This window comes from Cebidichthys violaceus, unplaced genomic scaffold, assembly GCF_023349555.1.
Source record: "Cebidichthys violaceus isolate CVI_PGR_0920_01 unplaced genomic scaffold, fCebVio1.0.p SCAF_3, whole genome shotgun sequence".
Taxonomy (NCBI): domain Eukaryota; kingdom Metazoa; phylum Chordata; class Actinopteri; order Perciformes; family Stichaeidae; genus Cebidichthys; species Cebidichthys violaceus.
Genome location: NW_027176483.1, coordinates 2,301,233 through 2,328,358, shown reverse-complemented (window position 1 = coordinate 2,328,358; position 27,126 = coordinate 2,301,233). Strand labels below are relative to the sequence as shown.

At 43.8% G+C, this 27,126-nt stretch overlaps 1 protein-coding gene across 1 annotated transcript in view; it reads left to right on the top strand.

Annotated features, from left to right (window-relative positions):
- Nucleotides 1–27,126, top strand: part of LOC137881553 (metabotropic glutamate receptor 8-like) — a 104,468-nt gene that overhangs the window by 59,695 nt on the left and 17,647 nt on the right. The window contains 3 exon segments of the mRNA XM_068723537.1: nt 10,194–10,394; nt 22,888–23,027; nt 24,273–25,208. Of these exon segments, the coding sequence (XP_068579638.1) occupies nt 10,194–10,394; nt 22,888–23,027; nt 24,273–25,208 (1,277 nt within the window).

The window sequence follows — 27,126 nt, the reverse complement described above, 5'->3', positions numbered from 1 at the left end:
GAAGTCAAAGCTTCACGTGTTAAAGCTGCATTCTCTCTAGTGTCCTGTGCTGCAGTGAGACCTCTGCTTGCAGGAGGCCGCGGACCTCTCGCTCTTTCGTTGTTGTTTGAGCAACGAAGTCACGCCAAGAAAAATCAGCTGGATCCGGCTTACAACAAAAAAGTATTTAATAATTCACAAATGCTAAAAGACAGTTACAAACTGAATTATACTGTCGACAGTAAGGAATCGCGAAACCGAGTTCAAACACTCCCCCCCCACCGACCGACAAACGCCAGTTTACAGTAAAAGAAGATCGCCAAGAACTGAATTACGTCTCTCTGAACAATGTTTTTATACCCAAAAGTCAGTAGTTTACTTTCAAAAGTCCATTATCAGCTTTGTGATTGGCTGAAATCCGATTGTCTCCTCCTGTCCTCTGACAATGCTCTCCATTGGTCTAAGTGATCCGCATAATGTCTGAATAGTGTCCGCTGGTCCGACCTGTCCTCCTCCTCGTAAAACAGCATGTACCCGACCCCCACGCTTCCTTAGGGCTGTCTTCATCAACATCTCTGTTTGATCAATACATCTCCTTCCCCCACTGTCCACACCTCACATTCCTGAAGTCGGCTCACCAAACTCATCTCATTACCATACAGTCGTTTTCGGATCTGAAAAGCTTCTCTCAAAGGTCTCTCTCTTTCCCTCAAAACATTCAGTAACTGTATTTTATAGTTTGATACATAGAACGATTATACTTTTATGATTTAACACTTCTTCAAATAAACATGTTATAACATTATATCCACCACTAGGTGTGCTTATTAAACACATTAACATTGCTTTTTAACTTTAAATTCTTCACAGTCCACCAGGGGGCGACTCCTCTGGTTGTATAGAAGTCTAGTCTAAAATGACTCTACTTCTCTCTTGATTTATTCCCTCAGTAAACATTGTAAACATGAGTTTATGGTCTCAATCTCTAGTTTACAGTCTTCTTCAATACAGCATGATGTTCATTTAGTACATTATGGTCCATTTAGAGTCAAACAGACCAGCGGTCCACAACCTTTTTTGCGCCACGGACCGGTTTCACGTAAGACAATATTTTCACGGACCGGCCTTCAAAGGTGTGTCGGATAAACACGACGAAAATAAAACGATACGACCGGCCGTGAAAAACAAATATAAAACGCATACAAAACACAACTCACAATAACGCTGAATCAGCCGGAGCCCCGAGCTTGTTTCTCTGCAACGAGAAGGTCCCATCTGGGGGTAAATGGGAGACAATGACACCCGAAGTGTGTTCCTTATGTCCAGTCTACGTCGTCGTTTCGTTTTGATTGCTGTCACTGCAGAGAATCACATGAAATAGACCATGAAGCAGGGTGTGCTTTAGGGCGGTGCTACGTTGTCATTGCCAGGTCTCCGCCGCTACCAGAGTCGTACAGGACGACGACCGGGCGTCCCACCGTTGACAAAAAACAGGAAGCATATGAATAAGTCATCGTCTTTGTTCACCTACATGTACTGAGCCCAGGGTAATCAGAGGGATTACATGTTAAGATGATGTAATGAGAAGTTATTCAGGGTTAACAGGGTCTGTTGTGTCTTTCGGGCCACTCCATCGCTCAACCTTCGCCGCCATTTATATTCATGAGCTGGATTTCTGACCGTCGCTGAATACCAATTAACACGCTGGATAATCATTTTTTTTGGGGGGTGGGGGGCCGGAGCTCTCGACCCGGCAACACGGAGCGTCTCGCCGGCATTCACTCGATCCAGCCGAGCGTAACGATGAATATCAAGAAGGGTTCGTCATCCCCGGAAGATACAGGAGGTTACGTTTGGAGTGTCAGAGGAGAGCTGTGAGTTAAAATGCAATCAGCTGGCGGTGCTTTCTTAGCTTGAACCTTCTGACGGAGAGCTCTGGAGTCATCCGGTTGGAAGTACAAGAAGATACTTCAAGGTACAGCGTGGAGCATTTGGGGGGGGGGATCTATCGGCAGAAATGGAATAAACTAACACCTGAAAATAAGAGTAGCTGTGCTTGCGTTTTAACATAGAATGAGCCGTTCACACCTGCGTACGGAGTCCCCAATGTCGCTATGGTAGCCCAGACCGGACAAAATCAATTTGGCTCTTGAGAAACATTCATGTTGCCCGCTGTAGCTCTCCCATGCACTGTGCGCGTGAGGGAAGTTTCAGTTGGTTGCGATCTGCAGCATCACCGCTAGATGCCGCCAAATCCCACACTCTGGCGATTTTAAAAGCCGGGATGTTATAGTGATGTATCCACGTGATCTAATAACAGCAAACGAACAGGAACATTGGAGGGAATCCTAGAAATGTAACCACTCTTAAAACTGTATTCATATTTGTACCACTAGGGGGCAGAATGACGTTTATCGCGTGCAAAGTCAATGGAAAGACCACAGATTAGATACATAAATGAACCCCAGAGTGACGCAGACACACGTCCGCAAAAGTTCTAAATGTTTCAGCTTGAGTGAAGAAACACCCAAACGCAAAAAAAACAAAACACCGCCTCTGTTATTCTGTTGAATTTTTAAACTGGACTTTCCTGGATCGGCGGATCGTGTCTGACTTCCTTTTACTGCGCGGTTGTTTCTAAACACGCCCTCGTAGAACAACTCGGTTCCTTTCGCCGAGACCAGAACAAATGAAAACACTTGTGTAAGTTGCCGAAATTATTTTAATTATAAAGCACATTGTGCTTCAGGTTTGTCATCGCGGTAACTTTGCTGTAAGGCAGTTGCATTTCAAAGCCTCACACTTTTATCCATCATTTTAATGTGTCGAATCCAAAAATGTTTGATTATCCCAATTATCCGTCTCATGTTTCCTCTATTTCTCGTCAACAAAGATCAGAACGTTCTGCTCCGTGTCCCGGCGTGTGGAGAGATGGAAGCGAATTACATCAAAATTATAGGATACATGCAACTTTGGAGGCAGATGAAAAGAACCCTTTTTCATGCAGCGGACTGAATAATGATGAGACCTTCAGAATTATCTGAGTGTTTTTGAGTAAATATTTCAGAACTCTGTGACTCACATGTAATGAGAATACCTTACGTGTATACACTGGGGCTCCTCTACTGTGGAAGCAGAATCTGCTGACTTTCTCCTGAGTTCTTCCTCTCCCACCACATCCAGCCGTTCGCCTGCTGAGTCCCTCGCTGCTGACTGCAGGCACCCTGCGGCAGCATGTAATCCTCCCCGATTCAGGAGGACTTTATATTTTGCGGAACAAAGGGTGCCAACGAGGGCCAGGATCCTCTACGAACATGTCCGACACGCGAAAAGGGGATTGTGCAGGAAGTTTGTCGGGTAAATACAGGAAGTGAAAGAGCAGAACGACGGCGTCAGCGCTCCGAAGAGTGTAGCTGCTCCGTCCCAGCATGCCGAGCGGCTTTGATGTGGTCCGCCGCTGTCGGGACGCAGCTCGCCACCGATTCTGTTAGAGCCTCCAGATCTGCAGCAGAGTCATCACACAAACAGACAAACAGCTGACGCAGCAGGTCAGCGTTCACCTGTGTGTGTGTGTGTGTGTGTGTGTGTGTGTGTGTGTGTGTGTTGACTAAGTCGTTGCAGCTTTTGTTCAGAGCTGTGAAGAGCGATGTAAGCCCGGCAGTGGTGGAAGAAGTAATCTGATTCCTTTACCTTGAGTCAAAGTAGAAATACCACAGTCTAAAAATACTCCATTACAAAGTGAAAGTTCTGAATTCATGATGTTACTCAAGTAAAAGAATTGTCAGCAAAATGCAAACTGAATAATGATGAGACCGTCAGAATTATTTGTGCTTTTGAGTAAATATTTCAGAATATTTACTATATATGTGTGTATGTATATATATGTATATATATATATGTGTGTATATATATATCAGGTTATGCACATAGACTGTATATAAGAAGTGGACTGTTTGTTTGGTTTGTGGACTACCTTTTCAAAGCCTTGAGTTAGCAGCATTTTGGCCGTCGCCATCTTGTTTTTTTTTTGCAACACAAGAGCGTGAAGCCAAGTACAACTAAGATACACATTTTGAGGTAACTAAAAATGTGACAATTAGCCCCACCCCCTAAAGCATCCCCTGCTTCATGGTCTGTTTGACTCTAAATGGACCATAAGTTACTCAATATCAGCCCATAATCACAACACTTTCTGTATGTTTTTTTATCACCAACGAAATAATATTGGGCCTCGAATGAAGTGTGGCCTCATCGTTTCCTATGAATTGTGGGATGTCAGTGTCTGACTCTCGAAACCCTTTCGGCCTCTTCATAGCGGTCCTGTAACCCTGCAGCTTCAAAGCCCTCCAGCAGAGGAGGAGGAGGAGGAGGAGGAGGAGAAGCCTCAGCGGCTCAGATTAGAGCTCGCTCGGTGCGATCCCTCCAGACGGCACGCGGGGGGGGGGGAGGCCCACTGCTTGATTGTTATTAATTAACATAATTAAATATCCATGAGACACGGTGGCCTGAGGTCTAAAGGGCGGCGATCCATCACCCCTGCGCTCAGGGATAATGTTGATGCCCCCCCCCCCCGTCGCTCACCGCCACCGCCGAGCGCCTCATTTCCTGCCAGATAGAGTGTGCTTTTAAAACGCAATCCAATACTGTAATTACACCCCATCACCATTAGAAAATCAATTTCTTTCTTGCTCGCTGTCCTCCATCTTTACCACGTTAATGTCATAATCTCCTCACAATGAAGACTTTCACTGCAAAGCATAAAAATCCCCATAATCGACCCCTGTAATTAAGGTGTCCTGACATTCAGTCATTCATTTAAAAGAAAATCACCCGAATTTGTTAAGCCCCTAATTAACAACTTATGTAGATTTTGAAGGGTTCAATGCTTAATTGGCACTATTAAAATATTGTAGTAATCAATTAAGGTCGGGAGGTTGGTTCACGTTAATGCTGCTGAAATGATTTCAGCTGCAAAAATAATGACACAGCCGAATAAATCTGCATCAATCTGAAAACCTTTTCACGGCGGAGCTCCCCCCCCCCCCCCCCTTCCCCCCCGTCTGAAGGTCAAGAACCTCCGTGGCTCTGAGCGCCCTCGCTCCCCGCAGCCTCCAGCCGTCTGTCAGCCTTCCATTGATTGGGATCTATAATTAGTGTTGTGTTTGTTTGTGTGCGAGGAGCAGCAGCAGCAGCAGCAGATAGAGAAGCTTGTTTGGATAATGGAGACACGTTTGTCTTTTGAACACCTGATCCAGGCGTTTGAGATCCCGGTGACAGCGTGTCGTTCTCGCTTGATCGGCTGCAGCGTAAAAAACAAAAAAAAACAGAAACCATTGTTTATTGTCACATCCAACCTTCATGGATGATTGTTTCAAGTCTGAGGATGCGGGTTCACCACTTTCAGAGCAAAACATCCTTTTAAACTGCTGCACAGATTTACATCAAATCTACCGACGCTTCTGGCGACCCTCAAGTCTTTCTTCCAGCGCCGGACCAGGACTAGACCTACACTTGATGGGTTTATTAACGGGGGCGTTGTTGGGCTAGTTGTATACATGTTTCTTTTTCTTCTTCTATGATCTCGAAACAGATTTATGTACAATCATAGATGGTGATAATCCTCAGAAGTGTAAGTCAAGCCTAAGCAAAACCATGCCTTTGTGTTGAGTTAGGACTCCGAGCAGCCGTGTGATTTTTGGAAAAGCTCTAACAATACCTAAACAAATCAACAGGAAGTTGTTGTGTTGCCTTCACTTCCTCTTGTGTAGCGGGGATGGAGTTCTGGATGACACCGAGTATCTTTTACTCGCTTCTTTCCGCCCGGCGACTCCACAAACACAGCTCCACCAGAGAACATGAATATTTGATTCTCTTCTTCTGCTCTGTTGAGCAATATGTTTGCTGTGTTAAGAGCCTCATTGTTTTTCTCACCTCTTTTTTTTTTTACAACAGCGTTCCTTTCCCTTTTGTATTCCTCTGGTTGTTTTTTTTTTCCAGATTCCCTTGAAATACACTGAGCGGATATAAAAGCCAGATTTGCATTTAAACGCCTCTTTGTGCTTTCTTGTGCTTGTTTCTTTTCTTTTTTTTTTTTACTTTTGTGCTGCTGTTTGTTCGGTTAGAAAACGGATGAAGAAGTGGTGTCGACAGAAGCCGGGAGTCATCCTTTCTTCTGTGAGAGCAGCAGTGATCTCTGGGGGAGGAACGCTTCTCCCGTATCAGAGATCGAGCAGCTGTTTTAGAGCTCGGAAGCACTCAGGAACGTTTTGCAAAGTGTGTTGTTTTTTTTGTCAGCACTTTGAAAAGGAGAAAGAGGCTGTAGCTTTCTATTTGCTTCTTAGTGATACCTTTCGTATGCACGTCTCAGTTGTGGAGCTGCTGACCTATAACCCCCTGGAAACCACACGTCACACTCATGAGATGTGGCCGGTCGTCTGAAACACTGAGCTTTAAAGGACTATCTAGCAGTTTTTGGTTTGTTTTATCAAATTATACCCGTATTTACCAATGTTGACTTGGGACTTGTTAGTCATCAGTTTAGTCTGGTTAGCCTTGACTTGGGACTTACCTGTCATGACTCGTTGGTCTTGACTTGAGACATGTGGGACTTTACTCAGGACTTACCTGTTTTGACATATTGGTCTTGACTTGGGACTTATTCTTGATTTGTGCTTCACTGGTGTTGACTTGAGATTCGTTGTTCTTGACTCGGGATTTACCGATGTTCACTTGTTATTCTTCACTTGGGTCTTTTGAGTCATTTTTTTGTAAATGTATTTATAGAGACTATTTAGTCTTGGCTTGGGACTCGTTAGTCTTTACTTGGATCTTATTGGTCTTTACGTGAGACTTACAGGTCTTGACTTGTTGGTCTTGACTCAGGACTCGCCTCTCTTGACTTGTTGGTCTTGATTCAGGACTCACCTCTCTTGACTTGTTGGTCTTGACTTTGGACCTACAAGTCTTGTTGTTCTTGACTCAGGACTCATTGCTGCCCTTCTCACCAATAGCGTGTCAACAGAAGATGAGGAAAGGATTGTCGCTTGGGTTAATGAGATAAGCAGAAATCTGTGTTTTAATATTAAATTAAAAATAGTCTTCGCGGACGCAGGATGAACTCAGGAATGTTTGCGCAGCTCTCAGCTGGTCTGTCATGTTTGTATTACTCAGTCAGAATCAGTGTTGTGAGGAAACATGACACAGACTAACGTTACTGATAAACAACCGAAACAAATGCAAGAACTCTATTAATGTAAATATATTCAGGCGCGTGGGACGACACGGCTACGCCGGGTTCCCCCTGAACTCATCCCATCGCCGCTAACCTCTGTAATTAGTTTGCTGTTTATCTAATTTACAAATCTAATTGAAACCGACGGATGCCCGTGAGAGAGAACGAGAGAGACGTGAAAACAGAAACACGTCGAAGGAATTGCATTTACCCTGTAACTGATGTGTAATTGAAATGCCAGCAGCCATGATGAAGCTGTCCGTCTCACCTCAGTCAGTGTTATCGTTTCTCCATCATCTTCATCATCATCATCATTAGCAACGACATTCGGGTCGCCACATGGCCAAACATGCTGCTCACTTCTGTCAGAAAGCATGCTCGTTCGTTAACGCTCCGGAGGTTGGTGGATAATTCATAAGGCTTTAGTTAGCACCGTCTTCAGAGTGAGAAGCTGTTACGTAACTTGTGTTTTGTGCAAATGTAGCTGCTGTGTGAGACAGTTTCTGCATTTTCTTAAAAAAGAAAATGTTTCCTTCTACTCCTGCATTTATAATGTCAGTCGATCAACAACAGTTTGTTTCAGGGCCAAAGAGTCTCCATAGCTGTCGGCCACATTTCCATGAACTCTACGGGAAACACTCCCGTTTGTGAGAGGATGAACTCTTTTGATTTGAATGACAACCTAATGTCTCCTCTAGCGCCTACCTCAGGACTTGACTTGGGACTTATCTGTCTTGACTTGTTAGTCTTTAATTAAGACTTGTTGGTCTTGACTATGGATTTGTACTTGACTTAGGACTAACTGGTCTTGACTTAGGACTTGTTGGTCTTGACTTGGGACTAATTGGTCTTTATTTAGGACTCAATGTACTTGACTTAGGACTTATTGGTCTTGAATTGGATCTTGTTGGTCTTGACTCAGGACTTATTGTACATGACTTAGGACATGTTGGTCTTGACGTAGGACTTGTTGGTCTTGACTTAAGGTTTGTTAGTCTTGACTTAGAACATGTTGGTCTTGACGTAGGACTTGTTGGTCTTGACTTAAGATTTGTTAGTCTTGACTTAGAACATGTTGGTCTTGACGTAGGACTTGTTGGTCTTGGTGTAGGACTTATTAGTCTTGACTTGTAACGTGTTCGTCTTCACTGAAGACTTGTTGGTCATGACTCACGACTTGTTGTACTTGATTGAAATGCTAAATTAATCCATGATGTAAACAAGTCAGATTGGATTTAAAACTAAATTTAAGATGAAGACGCGCTGAACACCTGCTTGTTTGTTCTCCAGCACAGAGAAGCTTCTCCAACATAACTCCTGGTAAACTGTTCAGAGCCAGAGTCAGACTGGGAGACACAGAGCTTCTTGTAAATTCAAAACGATGCATTCAGGCTCCATTAGAATTTCCATGATCAAACATGTGTATTCTTTAAATATTGAAGAGACTCTGCAGGGAGCGGCGATCATCTGCATCTTGGCCGTACGTCTCTTCTCAGCCTCGGCCGGTTGACATCCTCGGCTCTCTCCGCTCGCCGTTCGAGGCTCATTTATTGCCGCCGTACAGACGTGTAATCAGTCTTTACTGCCGGAGCAAATGTCTCCCCTCGGACAGATCCCCCGCCGCCTTTCTGCTATTAAAATTAAATTGGATTTCATTTCTAAGCTCCTATTAATTCAGAGAAGTCATGTCTGTTGATGGAGGGTCCAGTCCAGCAGTTGGGCTTCCTCCTCCTCTCTTTCACATCCTTCTGTTGCTTTCCAGTCGGCGGCGTGATCGCAGAGCTCCACGGCTCTAATAACGCTAATTAGTCCGTGAAGATCTTTGGACGGACTTTTCAAATAAAAGACGACGACGTCCTTCTCCACTCTGTTATTCAATCACGGCTAATGAGATGGAGCCAAATGTATTTTTTCTTTTTTTTTGTGTGAATGGGTTAGTTATAAGAAACGTGTGTGATTTCACCTTCCCATAATCCTTTGTGAGTTACTCTCTGCCTGGCGGCAAGGACGAACTCAGAAACCTTTGATTAAAAAATAAAATGAAGAGCTTACACGGAATTTAGTTTAGTTTGTTAACTTGCCTCGCTGTTTCTCTCTGCTTTACCTTCTCGGTGTTTGATGTTTTCTGTCATATTTGCGCCTCATTAGAAGCAGAGCCTAACGACGATGATTAATGAGTCTGTCGATCACTTAAATGTCAACGCATATTGTCCTGAAATCCACCGTGATGTCTTTGGTCCCCAGAGGAGAAAACTTACAGAAGCATGTTATATAGAAGCTCATTGAACTCACCAAGGGGGGGGGGGGAATAGTAATTAAAAAATATATATAATTTCAACATAAAAAAATATATATTTTTTTTAATTACAAGATCTGTACAGCTCCATAGCAAAGTGTTTGATTTGTTGTTGAGCAGCTGATAGTCTCGTGTATCCCCACAAAATAACATCAGTGTTCTTCAGCACCTCGCTAACGACGCCACTTATTTTTAGACTACAAATGAGTTTCTAGGAATGGAGGGTCCAATGGGGATTGCTAATGGATGGAGGTGTCCTGCCAAGGAACCTAGAGCGGAGGGTAGCACATGATGATGATGATGATGATGATGACGATGACGAGGTTTGGGTTGGATGAAAGTAAACAAACAGGAATGGGACGGGGCTAAAAGTATCTATAAGGAAATTAGATGAGTATCGATTTTTGATACCAATTTCTCGCTACCAATTCAATTTTTTTCCCAGATTTTAATTGGAGTATCTGAAACGGAATAAATGCATTCATCTATAAACTGAACCTTTGTTTTTCTAAAGACCTTACAGGTATCAGATGATCTTCATCATTTGCCCAGTTGTCGTTGGATGAACAAATTGTATTTGAGGCTAACATTTTTATTTTGCCATTTGAGCTTGCCATCGCATCTCTCGACGACCCTTCGCGTGTGTTTTCATTGTGTTCGATCATTTCCTCTCCATCTCTGTTCCAGGGTTGGAGAAGGTCGGCCGTGACTCCACCTACGAGCAGGAGGGGAAGGTTCAGTTCGTGATGGACGCCGTGTACGCCATGGCTCACGCTCTGCACCACATGCACCGCGAGCTCTGCGCCGGATACCCGGGCCTCTGCCCCCGCATGGCCAACATCGACGGCAAGGAGCTGCTGGCCCACATCCGCGCCGTCGGCTTCAACGGTAGGAGCTGAGTCATTATTCATTCACCGTGTGTCGTGTTTCTCAACTCATTCACATTTCTTTTAATGCGACCGTTGGGCCAGAGCGCTTCTCCAAAGTTAACAATGAACACAACAGACTTCATAATCACAGTTTCCTTTCATGTCTCAAATTTTTTAACGTCTACAAACTTTAACGCTATGCTTTAGCGTCTGTCTCTTTAAGCTCCCCCCTCCCCAAAACGCCCAATCTGCTTTGATTAGCTTGCAAGGAAAATATGGCCCACCTTAAAGCTACTACAAGGACCTCAAGTTATGTCTGGCGCCCCCTGTGGACTAAAGTGGTAGTGTCTCTGAGCACCAGAGTCCCTTTAGTAAACCTCTCATTTTACTGCAGCAGGGGTCTGACAGTCTGACCCTCTCAGTCCTGGTTCTGGTTCTCTCCCGTTGCCTCCCTTCCCTCCAGCGGGCCAACAACAATACATCCTGGTTCTCCAGCAGCGTGGTGTCGGTGTTAGCTCCAAGAGAGGAGAAGCTCTGCTCTAGGAGGAGGAGGAGCTCTGCTGCCGGGAGCTGAGCTTCTCCTCCTCCCTCCGGAGCTCCGACTGCAGGTCCAAGGCTGCAGGAGAAGCCAGATCTGGGTCTGTCCACGGTGGACCGGTCTCTGTTGGAGGATCTGTGTCTGTCCACGGTGGACCGGTCTCTGCTGGGTGATCGTGGCTGAGTGGAGAGCAGGGCCGCCTTTCAATCAGAGGATTGGCAGTTCAATCCCCGGCTCCTGCTCTACTAGTCTCATGTCAATGTGTCCTTGAGCAAGAGACTTAAGCCCAAAATTGCTCCCGTAGCTGCGTCTACGGTGTGTAGATAGATACTGAATTGTAAGTCGCTTTGGATAAAAGCGTCAATGACCGTAATGTAATGTAATCTGGGTCTGTCCACGGTGGACCGGTCTCTGCTGGAGTCTGTATTTCATGCAAAATCTCTCTGATGGTCTTATTTACTTCTGAAAGTCATATAGAGGCATCAGCATTAAATTGTTTCATAACCAGTTAAAAGTTCCTCACAGCAACACGTCCCCACTTATAGGTCGGGTGTAAAATGCATCGAGAACGTTGGCTATTTTCACAAACAAACAACATCTTTAGAGATAACCACCAGACTACATGTGGAGCAGCTCAGTGGCCAACAGATCAACCGTTTGTACCAGACAGCTTCAAGTGTGATCAACACTTTCGGGAAAAAACACCAACAGTGCTCTCAGTGAAGTCTCCCCGGATGAACAAAACGTATATTTATATACAATCCCACCCAACCACACAAATATGTGATGCATCACCTAAATTGGCAAATCAGAGTTTGAATTCAGAACATTTTTGATGTTGGTACATTTCTAAAAGCGAGTCTGTGTAACTTGTGATGGAGCCATTTGGTTTGCTGTGAGTTTGAAACATCACCGCCTCCACAGTCGACACCTCAAACAAGTTCTCTGCGTCTCGACACTTTCGTATTTTCGTGAGCCGAGTCAAAAAGTCGGGAAGACTTCCCTCCTTCTGGCCTAATTTCCTTCATTCCTCGCTACTTTCTTCCTCATCATCGCGGGCCGACCTCCTTGCGGGTTGAAGGCTCTCGTCAACAGGAAGTGTGAATGCTGACGCCCTCATCAGGGAATCCTCCCGCTCGTTAATAAACACCAAATATGGTCGCCGGGTTTTTATGTCCTCCTGGGTTTTTTTTCCCCAATTATTCTCTGCTGCTGTCTGATGATCCGTTGCTTTCACACAACTTTAATAATCACAACTTGTCACTTACCGCTAGTAATCAACAAGCCCGCAAGCCTCTTTGGTTTACAGTCAGTTTGATATCTTACTCCTGCCATTTCCTACGAAACAATTTCAGCTCGTGTGTACGGCCCTTTTCAAAATAAACTTCCGTCTTCAAAGAGAAACCACTCAGTTAGGACTATGGGCAACAAAACTACTCGTATATGTTTCGCAAAAAGATTGCTGTTCGGTTTGAAATAGCCGCCGTGTGTCGCCGTAACTACACTACGTTGACGACTCGTTTCACACGAGGAACGAACAGCTGTTTGTTGGACTCATCCACGTCCCCCAGCTGTCCGCCTTGTGTGTCCTTTTTGCAGTCTTTATGCTTCCTCTTTCATGATCACGTGGCTAAAATACTAAATCATTTTGTGGGATATCTTCAGTCGGTATAGCTACGAATGCTGGATGAGACCAGCCTGTCCTGATCTTTAAAACGTTGAAGCCTCTGTTGTAGCGACACATTTCTTTCCCACTACTAAGTATTTACATTATCAAAACAGAAATAACTTTTATTTTTGCAAACAAGAATTGAAATGATGAAGGCACTTGCAAATGACAAGGTAGCATAAAAGTCGTTTTTTTGCCTAAACCTAACAGAACATATCATACGACCTGTTGTACGAGGATACGTTGGACTAATTGGAATATAAAATGAAAAGGATAATTCATGATTCATTTGTTTCGTCTATGTTGGAACGTGTGAGGTGAACCTTCTCTTTCTGGTTGAACTGAAGCTTTGACGGAGCTCATTTTCCCACTCTGGCTTCTGAACGGTGGCATTCATCGCCAAGGACGCCGTTCCTTTCACGACGTTGGTCGCAGAATTTCTCTCATTTAAAGAGATAAAGAAAACAAAAACCACACGTTTCAGACACTTAAGACGAAGATGAAATGTGACTTTTTTCTTTTCTTTTTCAAGGTGAGCGTCTTCGTTAATACCCTTTCATTTATCCACACGATCGCATAATATCACCCTTGACTTCCTCACAAAAGAACATAAAGTCAGTGAACACGTCATAGCAAATGACAACAAGAGACACGTATTTAAGTATTATCGGCAAAATGTATGAAAAGTAGCTCATCACAAACATTCCACATCAACACATCTGGAGATACGTGGTTTTACCTGAACAGGAAGAGGATGAAGCTGTCAGACAAATGCAGTAAAAAGCACAACATGTACCTCTGTTATGTAGTGAAGTAAAAAGTACAATATGTACCTCTGTTATGTAGTGAAGTAAAAAGTACAATATTTACCTCTGAGATATAACGTAAAAGTACAATATTTACCTCTGGGATGTAGTAGAGTAAAAAGTACAATATGTACCTCTGAGATGTAGTAGAGTAAAAAGTACAATATGTACCTCTGAGATGTAGTAGAGTAAAAAGTACAATATGTACCTCTGAGACGTAGTAGAGTAATAAGTACAATATTTACCTCGGAGATGTAGTGGAGGAGAAGTATAAAGTAGCATACAGTAAGTGTATAAACTCAAATAAAGTACCTTCAGTTTATATAAGGTACTTAGTTAATACTTTTCAAACATTTGCAGCTTCTTATATGTGAGTCTTTAAATTCATTAATTTGGCCGAACAAAACGAGACGTTTGAAGACGTCGTCACTGCTTGTCTGCACGCGTCAGTTCTGGTGAAATCTCTTCCGGTAGCTTCCACTCCACCGTGAATAACCGCACACATTATAATACTTGAGATTGGAGATCTTCTCCTCCTTGTAGCCCCGTATGTCTCCTCCTCCTCCTCCTCCTCTTCCTCCCTCCCTCCCTCCCAGCCTCCTACCTGCACACGGGGGATAAATTGAAAAATTTGAATATTTTTTCTTTCCACCTGCTCAGCACAGAGAGATACAGGACGCAGACAAAGCGGAGAAAGAGGAGGAGATCGAGCCGATTCTGCGGCTGAGGCGTTGAGCTCTCGGGGACTCGTCTCTCTGATGGATGTGAGGAGCTGCTTGGATGTTATTTCTGCAGGAGGAGGAAGAGACGCATTAAACATTGAATCCGCGGTGGGTTTCACCCACAGGGCTGAAACTGTAAATCTGTGCACAGTTAAAGTCGGCGCTGAGGCGTTGAGGCGCCGCACGCCGTGGTTTTTTTAAACATTAAACAGTTAGTCGCCTCGTTCGGTGAATTAAAGGCAAACGGAGGCAGAGACAGGAAACCTGTCGCAGAGAGGAAGATTAGTCAGTCATCTTTCAGATTAAAGCCCAGAGGAGGAATCTTATTAAGGACGAATTCAGGACAATAAAGCACATTCAGGAAATATGTGTGTGTGTGTGTGTGTGTGTGTGTGTGTGTGTGTGTGTGTGTGTGTGTGTATGTTCCTGTTCTTGTGTCATTGTGAGGACCAGTGGTATCTTCCTGGTTTATTGTCTCCCAGTTGTCTTCTACCAGTTTTAGACACAGAACCTGCTTTAGTTGTGTAATATATCACGTTGACCGAACTAATGCGGCCTCTGTGTTCAAAGTTGCATCGCTGTTGCTTTGGCAAAACTCACAGAAGTTGATGGAAATCAACGGCTTCCAGGAAACTGTAGGGGAAAATGGAAACACAAATCAAACTGTAAACAAGTACGTGATGTGTATATGTTGTAAATATAGTGACTTTAATTACACACCTCTTACCTGGAAGGCCTCTCACGATGCGAACGAGCAAACTGAAAGTGTCCTCACCTGCTCCGTACGTTAGCGAACGGGCTACGCGACGTGTTGCTTGTTTGAAAAACACTTCATAGTTGTTTAGCCACTTTTTTGTTGTTGTTTAGGGTCTTTTCCTGGCTGTTTTAGTCTTTTGTAGTTGTGTTTTAGTTGGTTTACATACGTTTGGTAGTCAGTTTGCACCTCTTTGTCATTGTTTTGTGTCTAATTGTGGTTATTTTGCATTTCTTTGCAGTGGTTTTGTGTCTTTTTCTAGTCATTTTGCATCTTTTTGTTATTGTTTTGTGTCTCTTTTTAGTTGTTTTGGATCTCTCCGTCGTCGTTTGTGTCTCTTCGTGATTGTTTCGGACCTTTTCGCAGTCTTTCCAAGTCTCTTTGTGATCTCTGTAGTTCTTTTGGAGCGTTGTATCGCTGTAGTTTCTTATTAAGTCATGTTTCTCTTTCAGTGACATCTTGCAGGTGAAGGCCCCTCACACTTTTGGCCCTTGGGTGTGTGTGCGCCCCCTATTGGCCCGTTCACTAATCTATCCATGCCGCCAACCTATTTTCAAAATTGACATAAGTAACTGACAATGAAGCAATATCACTCTCTATTATAGCCTACATAATTATAAACCTACATCTATTATCCCAATGTGCAAATCACAGGAATAAATCGTTCTAGATGAGGAAATTATAAAAACTTAAACTTACCGAACCGTATAAAAACCGGGCAAATTGCTCATTCATTCATTCATGCATGTGCAATATCAGTATCAATATCAATGTATGTGCAATACAAACACTTTATAATAATGTGCATCCAACCACTCAATATGATAATATTGCATTTTTAGTTTTTGCGATTTACTTATTTATAATACATTTATATTTGATTATTTATTGAACTTGTTTTTTTGAGTTGTTTTCCACTTTGCTGCTGTAATCCTGTACATGTCCCCGCCGTAGGACTAATAAACGATAGTAGAAATAACAACGGCAAGTCTTACCTCCACTGGAGCAGATCGGGGTTAAGTGCCTTGCTCAAGGGCACCTCAGTGGTGGTAATGAGGGAGGAGCAAGAGCGTATTGCTGAAACATCAATTTATTAAGTACATAAACCTTCCTATTATCGGTTTCTTTGAGGAATTACTACTCCATAAAAGGTGCCAAGAGTTCTCATCTTCACTCTGGGTACCAAAGATCGGCTTCGTTTTTTAAAATGAATTCTAAGGACTCGAAGGACCGAACTGAAGACGGTGTTAGCGAGTCGATCTGCAGCCTCGGAGAACATCTCCTCCTGTGAAGCTCCGGGTTGCAGCTTCTGCAGGAGCACACGTGCAACACGACCGAATCCTGGCTCAGCAGCATGTGGCTCATGTGGTTTGTGCCTGATTGAGCCTATTAGCCCCCCCCAACACACACACACACACACACACACACACACACACACACACACACTCATGCGTCACGCTGCTTTTGGGGCTTTCTCCTGCATGAATCTGTGAACAGCATGCTCGGTTGAACCTTCACATACATCAAACGCTGACATAAATCAAACTCGAGCTTGCTTCTCTGTCTTTTTTATGCTTCACTTCTCTGAGCATAGGGGGGGGGCAGCGGGGTTACCCATAATTCCATGTATGAAATGCAGCGAAATCCAGGACGAAAGCGGCGTCGGCGGCGGCGGCCGTGGGCCCGGGGGCTGATCGCCAACTCGCCCGTGCTCTCCTTCGCCCCGTGTGCTTATTTTTAGAGGAGCGTCGGGAGGCCAATCGAGACGCTCGTGCTAATGTTAGCGCTCGCTGCGCTAAAGCCGGCCCCCATTGTAATGTCCTGGTTAAACACCATCGACAGAGCGAGGCATGGGGGAGGTGGGGGGGGGGAGGATGGGGGACGTCGGAGAGATTCCCCCCTGATTCATTTGGACAGCAGATGCTTACTAAGAGGCGATAAAAGCTTGTTGTTGCCGTTTTTAACAGGGATGCAGCGTGACTGACCCTGCGGAGCTGCAGGAGGAGAAACCCTTTACAGTCGGATCAGTGGTGGGGGGGAGGAGGGGGGGGAGATACTGTAGGTGAGTGTGATGAATATGTGAAGAGCTCATCTCCCCGCTACGACTTCACTTCAAATATGCAGCTTTTTTTCATAAACTGCTGAACAAAGCAGGAAGAGGAAACGAGCAGGAAGAGCTCAGCGGTTTTGTTTCCGCACCTCGAAGATTAAAGGAGTAGTTCTGCCTCTCCTGCTAAATGAAATATCCTGCTTTCTAAAGACTGCTGCTTAGAGTTTACAAGTGTGGTTCGGTTTCTCGGGCCTTACATTAGAACATTATGAGGTAAACTGTTGTACAGCCTCAGCTATCATGTCCAGCGCTGTTTATTGTGAAAGGTGAGGATGCAAGCAGTGGATGCCATCTGCGCTGCCTTTTCCGGTTCAGACTACGGAGCCTTGGTGTTGCCGTACGTCATAGTTTCGCAAAATGTCCGTTCAACAAAACGTGATCGGTTGATATCAAAACCTCAGGAAGATCGACCTCGTTCCAAAAAGGAATGACTTTGCTTTTTCACTGCGTAAAATTGTAAAACTGTTCCAAAAAATATATTGACGAGCGAATTAATCGTGCAAAAAAAGATCTCTAAGCTTAAAGATCTTTTTTTGTATATATATATATATATATATATATATATATATATGCAAATCATTACATGACACAAAACCTCCTCCAGGTTACCGTCTGTTTGCAAAGCCTTCAGTTCTCTGTGTGTTTTCTTCAGGAGGGTTCATTTCATCACTCTTTCTGAAGAGCTGAAACATGATTTCAGGGTATTGGCTTTCACAGAATCAGCAGCCACCTACTGTGTTGCGACATGATTAGAATTCTGCCATGGCAACAACTTGGTGAAGAGCAGATATTTCTTCAGAGCTCGAATGAATATGAATCTTTCTTTCTTTCATTCATGTGAGAGATCCAGGACGTAACAACATCAAGGTGTTGAATCAAAAGTGATCAAAACGTATTTAGTGGGGCTGAAATCAAACAAAACAGCCGAGCGAGGAGCAAAGGAACCTGAATGAGCTGAGGATGCAGAGGTGAGAGCGAGAGCGTATTATCACACGGATGAATGGACGAGCTGCAGCTCTGACCGCCCACGCCGCCCGCCAAGGTCTCCCGGAAACAATCGATGCCGAAAGGATCGGTTCAATAAAACTCTGAGGCTCTCGCTTCGCTGTGTTTCTGGGCGACACACACTTCCTGTCAGCGCGGTGAGGAAGAGCTGCTGCTGCTGCTGCTGCTGCTGCTGTCGGATCCATTCGGGTCGAAATAGGTGGATTAATGGAGCGTCACGTCTCTTTCTGCACTGACTTCATGACAGACTGCAGCTGTGACAAAGCATGTATCGACAGTCTGGAAAATAAAGTTCACCGCCAGTCAGAACTTCCCTCAACGCCTTGAAGCAGTATTTGTGGTTTAAATCTCAAGGGACGGTCGAAAACAAGTATTTGTCTGTAACAGAGGATGACATTTATTTTGGATTCTTTGTGAACTTGGAACAGACCTATCGGCTGTCTCTACCCAGGCTGTTCTCAATCACTGTTCCACCATAAACCGTATGTAAGAAGTGGACGTAGTCATCGTGACGTCACCCACGGTTTGTGGACTGAAGTTTCGAAGCCTCAAGTTCGGTGTTTTGTCATCTTGGATTACGGGCACCATCTTTGCTTTTTGCAACCAGCGAACAGGAAGTGACCATATCTGGACCGAGGAGGAGTGACGTAGAGACGCCGTATACGTCTCTGGTAGAGACCTGTCAATCAGCGTGTAGCCCCGCCCCTAAATCATCCCCTCTTTATGGTCTGTTTGACTCTAAATGGAGCATAATGTACTAAATGAACATCATGCTGTATTGAAGAAGACTGTAAACTAGAGATTGAGACCATAAACTCATGTTTACAATGTTTACTGAGGGAATAAATCAAGAGAGAAGTAGAGTCATTTTAGACTAGACTTCTATACAACCAGAGGAGTCGCCCCCTGGTGGACACTAGAGAGAATGCAGCTTTAACCATGAAGCATCGGCTTCACTCTTCAGAACAGTAGATTGCCGCCTGGTTAGTAGCTCTACAAAAACGCTGTGTCCCACAAAATCAATTCGTATGAAATCTACCTAATGGTAAACCAGGAAGTGTAAAGAGCGGCAGACTGCGCTTAAGAAGGAGGTCGAGGTGAACCGGTCACTTTGACCTCACAAAACACATTTTTCAAAATAACTCAAGAATTGATAAGCCAAATATGACAATTTCACACAAATAACTAATAAGATGAAATGATGACATTTTGGACCGACATTAATGTAAACTGTAGACAACCAGCTTTAGTTCTAGTTTATGCTACACAACAGACTTGTTTGTTTGTGTCACTGCATGATCACCGTGTGTGGAAATGATGTCGAGCGAGGACGTTCATTTTGCATCAACACAGATTCTCTGGAGTGAAATGAAGGGAAGTGAAGTGGGGGGAATTGAGAGGACGAGGTGGTGTTGAGGATGGATGGATGGGGGGGGGGGGGGGGGGCAGTTCACCATCCTGAGGCGAGTTTTGGTGACTCATCGCCACGCTTACGTGATTTGTGATGCTTTCATTCGTGTTAAAGAACTAAATCAGGGCAGGAAGGAATCAAACCGGCGCCCACTCACTTCATTATAAATCAGTTTCCTTTTAGTTGTTGTTGTTCGGCTCTTTAGCTTCAATCTGCTTCTCTTCCTCTCGGCTTCAACGACTCCCAATAACTAATCCGCTTGCAGTTTGAGACTCTGCCGTCCTCGGTGTTTGAATTCGCCCCGCAGGGGAGGAGCGCAGCGCTACTGTGCAAGAGCAACACAATACCGTGAAACAACAGCAGCTGGAAGAAAAATGAAAAACACAAGGCTGAATCTGAAAACAAAACATCAAGTTTAGGAGGATTAAGTTGAACATCTGTGTTCTTTGCAGTGTGAAACAAGTGAAAACACGTCTGAATGAAGAAACAGACAACACACGGATCATATAATGCGTTTCAAACCAGCTCCAAAACCCTGAGACCTGCAGGATCCGTCTTTAAAATGCTGCAGCAGACTCTTCACTTTCACTTTATGTTAATCCCATGCAGGTTTTTTTTGCATACTGTTATATTTGCCTCTTCTTAAAATGGTATATTTAAAAATTCCTGCACACTAGGGTCCCTAAACGGTCTTGGAGTTGCATAACTTGGAAAGCTGAGACTCTCGTGGATCCACTGAGTCCACTAGTGTGCAGTCCCCATCTCAGCCATTTCTCACAGTGAGACCGATTGTTTAACTTTGGCATCAATCTCAAAATGTCAAAAGTTTTCTATAGTTTTTTTAGTTTTTTCTATAGTCTTCCCCAAGGTCCTCGTGTCTTTTTGTGGTGATTTGGAGGTATTTCATATTAATTTTTGTCAATTCTCTCGTGGTAAAAAAAACCGGTTAAATTTAGCACCGTATCTGTGATACAAATGGCATCGACCCAAAAATTGCTGCAACGGCTTATGAGACTTAACGGAGCGTGAGAAAGACCATCGTAAACATCCATCACGAGGTTCTAAGCCCTAATTAATCAATTATTATATCTGATTTATGACTTGAACGACTTGACGCACGCCGCTGAGCTGCATCTCAATCTTCTCCATCAATCACAATCTCTAATCTTCAGGTTCCCTCTGAAGAAGAATGAGGGCTCAAACAATCGGATTTCAAGCCGTTGTAAATGCTTCTTGGATGTACTGTACTACGCTTTTGTTACTTTGCTTCTTTGAGCTCACCAAATTTGCGATCTTAGACCTCTTTAAGGTTTTTGATGTATGTGTGAAATGTTCAGAGCACGTATGTGTCTCTGCAAAAGTTATTTAAACAGTTTGGTTCAGGTGAGTTACAGGGTTTCTGCAGCTTCAATCTGATTTAATATGAAAACAGGTTTTTGCAAAATTTTATATTTTTTGATGTTTTTGTGTTTTCTAAAACTTGTCTAAAGAAAAATCAGATCTAGATTGGCATGAAACGTACATTTTAGACTCTCAGTCTCACTGAGGCTCATTATTTTCATCTTTTATTTAAAAGAAAACCTGAATTCATTTATTTCTGTTATGAATAATACAAAAAATGAAAAGAAAAACATAAATATTTACGTTGCAAAAAAAAAATCTTGCAAAGCAAACGGTGTCGTGGTGCTCCTGTGCTACTTGTACGTATAAATAAAATAATATGCAGACATTAAATTGGACCCTTTCTGTGTGAAAATCCAAATCACAAAGATCAGCGCTAAACGCCAGATGCAGTATCAGTGAGATGATGAGCGTATTCTGAGAGTCGGTGGAAACTGTAGCACATTAGTAAAGGGTGTCGACTATTTTGGGACGCGATGACAGCTGCGCCATGAAAAATAAATGAATTAAGCTCCTCTACACGTCAGTTTTTTGAAAATACATGAGAAAAAATACACGAGAGATTGATCGAATCAATGAAGTTACGCTGCTGTGGTTCTCCTTAAGGGGAGAAACGCTTATAGTTTCTGCTGCCGTGGGATCGTGGCAGGTATTAAATAATCCAAACACATATATAAAGTTTCTTAAAAACACTTGAAATAAGAGAACGTAATCATCCACAATCATTTCTTTTGTGAATTTGCCCCAAAGTAGTTTAACCATTACAGATTCTTTTATCAAATACTAAGAGGGGAGTTAATTTTCCTCTCATATTCTGAGCTGAGCTCATCAATTCATACATTAAACTAAAATGATCACACAAAGTCCATGTGAATTCATGTCAACAATCTTCAAAATCCATGCATGCATGCATGCATCGATCAAAATCTGTAAAGAATTAAAATGTTTGTTATCACTTGTAGACTCATGAATTAAACAATTTAAAAGCGTAATGCATCATTAAAAGCAATGAAGACGTGATAAAATCACTTCACAGGATAATATAATTGTATAAAAGCTCAGAATATTATTATTGAACACAGTATGTGTTTACATCACTGCTCAGGAGAAATTACAATGGAAAGCAGAACCTTTGAGTCGGTCTGAAGTTTCAGATGATTAAAATAGTAATAATCTGCAGGCGTAGTGTGAACAGTGTTAGACAACATGAGACTTTAACTTGGCAGGGATGATTTAGACAATATTGCAACAAGACGTTTGTGCGGTTGCTCTGGTGACGAGGTGATGAGATGACTCAAACCTGCAGAAAAATAACAGCTGACTGCTTTAAAAAGACAAAACAGACGACAACAGAACCAACACCGGCCTCATCTCTTAGAGTCCTGAGCGGTGACTGTGGTCAGTTTGGATTAATGGTTATAAGAACAGATTCATGATGAGAAAAATCAAGCAAGGGTTAATTACATGGCAGAGCAGGTCGGCTATTAATCTCAAGAGTTGGAGGTTTGATTCTTCACCTGTCCTCATGTTGACGGCATTCATAGGGTGTCTGGCTTTCTTAGGTTGTTTGACAATAGAAGGGTTGGCAGCATGAGAATGAGCATCATATACTTCCATCATAATGTTCTTAACGTAATGTTCATTCATTCATTTTTTCCATTTTTTTTTACTCCAAAACTTGACGCACAATGCTGCATCTCAAATTAATCTTCAGGTTAATTCAGGACTGGAATGAATTCTACTTCAGAATGTCCAAACAATCGCCACACATTGGCACATTTCATCCCCAACCTCCATTGGTATAGGATACCTGTTTGTCTTGCATCTCACGTTTTCCTGAAACTGTAGAAGGAGCACTTTGAGTGACATGACCAAGAGCCAATCAGTAACTTACATTTGTCAACGAGTGATCTCAGACAAATGTAAGAGCAGATGACGAGCAGTCTAGCATCAAGAAACTAATGCTCACGAGCCTGATCACACGATTACAACAACATTGTGTGACATTGCCGTCCCAGCGAACAGAGACGCCGAAATAACTTGTCTGTCAACTACGTCTGAGCCAGGACTCTGTTCTTGTCTTTGTGTTTCTACAGGAAGTGCAGGGACTCCCGTCACCTTCAACGAGAACGGCGACGCTCCCGGACGCTACGACATCTTCCAGTATCAGATCAACAACAGGTCGACGGCAGAGTACAAAGTCATCGGACACTGGACCAATCAGCTGCATCTGGATGTAAGGACCAAATGATCTCAATGCTCTATTCGATCTGTCAACCAGAGGTGCACAAGTCGTCATTGAAGTGGTGATCATTTTTAACGAACCTTGCACGGCAGCCGGATTCTCACGAAATCCATCTTTGTCAAGTGATGCGGTCGTACCAATCAACGACGTTGCCATAGATCCTGCCGATACCATCAGATGTATCAGAACTGGGGAGTATTAAAGGCTTTTCTTGATGGAAAAGGTGTTTTTGATCTTCCCCTGACTGATTTTGTTAAGAGTTTGAAGTATGAATTGAAAGAGCTTCCAACGACGGCTTCTCAGATGGTTCTTTGTAACAAACCGTCTGGCACATGAGGCTTGATTTTAGCAGCCTGTTAATGTAGATGGTCGTAATGCCAATTCTATGCAAGATGAATATGGTAAATAGTAAATGGATTACTAATAAAGCGCCTTTCTAGTCTTCGGACCACTCAAAGCGCTTTAACACTACATGCCATTCACATCCATTCATACACTGACAGCAGGGGCTACCATGCACGGTTGCCAGCTTGACCATCAGGACTGACTAACCAATCACACCATAGGTGCTGCCTGTGGGAGCAATTTGGGGTTCAATGTCTTGCACAAGGACACATCGACATGGACTGAAGGATCCGGGGATTGAACCGCCAATCAAAGTGTTTATAAGTCGGACTTGACTTATCTTCTGATTGATGCGAATATCCTCCTATTAATTAGATAACCTAAAGATGCTTTGTTACAAAACATGATGACTTTTCTCTGGATGTTGCGAAGTGGAGTTTTTGTTGAGAGGGTCGCAATGAAAGACGTTTGCTGAACCGGCTTTCTTTAACTTTGTTAACTTCTGCAATATTTTTCACATTATGAATCCACATTGGGTCTGTGTGGGAGTCCATTATTGTCTTCATGTGGACACCTGGGTGCACAGTCTGTCCACTGACCAGATTAACAGCGTTTCAATCCTCCTCCGTGTTTGAAAGTCTTTGCAGTCTTTTTAACCATTTGTTGAGTTAAGTTTCAGCATTGTTGCCATTTTTACTTGCAGTTGGATCTAGCTTGATTTAGAAAAGTGGTTAATCCAGGCGGCAAAAATAATCTTAAACCTGCATTCTCTCTAGTGTCTATGGGTTCAACTAAGATGTGATTAATTCTGATGTTGCTGAGCCGTTTGGTCAGCTTATCTGTTAGAAGATAAATGTTGACCATCCTGGTTCCTCCTCCCTCCCCCTTCAGATGGAGACCCTGCAGTGGACCACCGGCAACTCCTCGCTGCCGGCCTCGGTGTGCAGCCTGCCCTGCCGGACCGGCGAGAGGAAGAAGGTGGTGAAGGGCGTCCCGTGCTGCTGGCACTGCGAGCGCTGCGAGGGATACCACTTCCAGGCCAGCGAGTTCACCTGCGAGCTCTGCTCCTACGAGAAGAGACCCGACCAGAACCGCACCAGCTGCCAGGCCATCCCCATCATCAAGCTGGAGTGGCACTCGCCGTGGGCGCTGTTGCCCGTCTTCATCTCCATCCTGGGAATCATCGCCACCACCTTTGTCATTGTCACCTTCGTGCGCTACAACGACACCCCCATCGTTCGTGCCTCAGGGCGGGAAATGAGCTACGTGCTGTTGACGGGCATCTTCCTGTGCTACATCATCACCTTCCCCATGATCGCAGCTCCCGACGTGGTCGTCTGCTCCTTCCGCCGAATATTCCTGGGCCTCGGCATGTGCTTCAGCTACGCCGCGCTGCTCACCAAGACCAACCGCATCCACCGCATCTTCGAGCAGGGCAAGACGGCGGTGACGGCGCCGCGCTTCATCTCACCGGCCTCCCAGCTGGTTATCACCTTCTCGCTCATCTCGGTCCAGCTGCTGGGCGTCCTCGTGTGGTTCGCCGCCGACCCGCCGCACACCTTCGTGGACTACGGCGAGCAGCGCACGCAGGATCCCGGGAACGCGCGCGGCGTCCTCAAGTGTGACATCTCCGACCTGTCGCTCATCTGCTCGCTGGGATACAGCATCCTCTTGATGGTCACATGCACTGTTTATGCCATCAAGACGCGTGGCGTGCCAGAGACCTTCAACGAGGCCAAACCCATTGGATTTACTATGTACACGACCTGCATCATCTGGCTCGCCTTCATCCCCATCTTCTTCGGCACGGCGCAGTCGGCTGAGCGGGTGAGTGTGCTTCTCTGATAAATGATGTACATGTCATGTTTTATGTAATGTTCGAGCCCTTCAGCAGAGATTATAAATGGAAAAACACGCCGTCAGCAGCACCAACATGTACTCACTCACATACTGTATGTTCTCTGTCTGACACAGGGTTTTTTGAGGGGGTGAATTTTTGTGAAAACTTTAACTCCCAATGTGTTTTTCAAATATCACACGACAAGCGATTAATCCTGACATGCAGAAGTAACAGAAAACACTGGGGCATTACTGTTACTAATTGGGCTAAAGGCATCAAACTTGAGAATTTTTTTGAGCAGACAAAACCTGTCTTATTTCAGATATAAGAAGACAAAAGCAGCTTCTCTTTGTCTCCAGGGGGCCGTTGATTTTGAAGTGTTTCTGGCAGAGTTATTCAGCTCGAGCTAGCGAGAACATTAACATTAGTTTCACGAGTTGGTCCTAAACTTTAGCTGACTCATTTTAAGACCATATCACTTTAAAACATGCACTTGATGGCTACTATATCACGCTATAACAGACTGGAAGCTAAGGTATAAAGGTCTTAAAACGTAAGCACCGTGATCTTTGTAGAAGACACAAAAAAGAAATGAAGATTGGTCTTTCATTGCAGGGTAGAGCTAGTTAATAGGTTTCCAGTAATGCACGTTTTAACCAAGATTTTGGGAAAATTTGCTCGCTAAATGTGAATGACTGCTTGTTTCTATCCACTACAATCAAGTGATTATTAGGAGTGATAGGTTCACTCGTCAGAAAACCACTTTTACCATTTCGGTTTCAAAAAGAAGTGTAGTTGTATAGAAGTCTATGAGAAAATGACCCATGCTGGATGCTTTAGGGGCGGGGCTTACTGTAATTGACAGGTCGCTGCCGCTACCAGAAGCATATCACTACGTCACTCCTCCGCATTCCAAATATGGAAACTAACGTCACTAAGAAGTGGCTGAATATTGTCTGCTCATCATAAACTCTCTCTCTCTGCACATTTTAAATAAAGAGGTTTGTTTGGTGTCGTCACAAACCGGAGCTAGTGCTCCGTTCTGACTGGCTGATTGATCATTGATTAGTTTCTGATCACCACAGGCACAGTCCAGTCTGCTCCGCAGCCTCGGCGCACAAAACTAATTAGAGCAGAATTAAATTTAGCACCGTCAGACGACTGTGGGTTGAGGGTTTTTTTGGGTTGAGTGTGCTGTGAGCGAGATGCCAGATGGAGGATTTTGCTCATTATCGCGTCTGTGGGGAGATCAGGAGGACAGGTGGAGCGATTCACTGTCATTTCCTCTAAACCGAGTTTATCGGCCTTTTTTTCCTCGCTGCTACAGTTCAGTTGCTAATGATTTGTTGTTGTAGACATAAACCAGGACACGAGTGACCCTAATCACATCTGATTTTCAATCAGTAAAGAAGCAACATGGCACTTTGAAGCTCACCTGAAGTGTTTTGGACAGATCTTCAAAAGTCTACCCAAAGTTACACAAAGTCATCCCTTAAAAATCCTTAAAAAAGTGACAAATTAACTGTTGAAATATGAAAGCCAAAGGCCGTGTGCAGGTCAGTCAGTTGGGAGCTCCACCTTTTGCTCCAGACTGAAATATTTATTAACACTCATTCAATAGATTGATAGGAAATTGAACGACGTTTGTGGAGCTCAGAGGAAGCATTGTACTCACTTTGGTGATCCCCTGACTTTTCCTTTTATGCACTGTAAATGATTCCCTGGAATTTCACGAGATTTAACCGTAATGTTTCGCAATTAATTGCACGATCATCTTCACAGGCTTTAACTGTGATAATTCACAATACTGTACTATATATAGTGTATATATATATATATATAACTCTACCACAGTACACTGCTGTAATAATCTGATAGGTATTTTACTGTAAAATCACAGTTCAA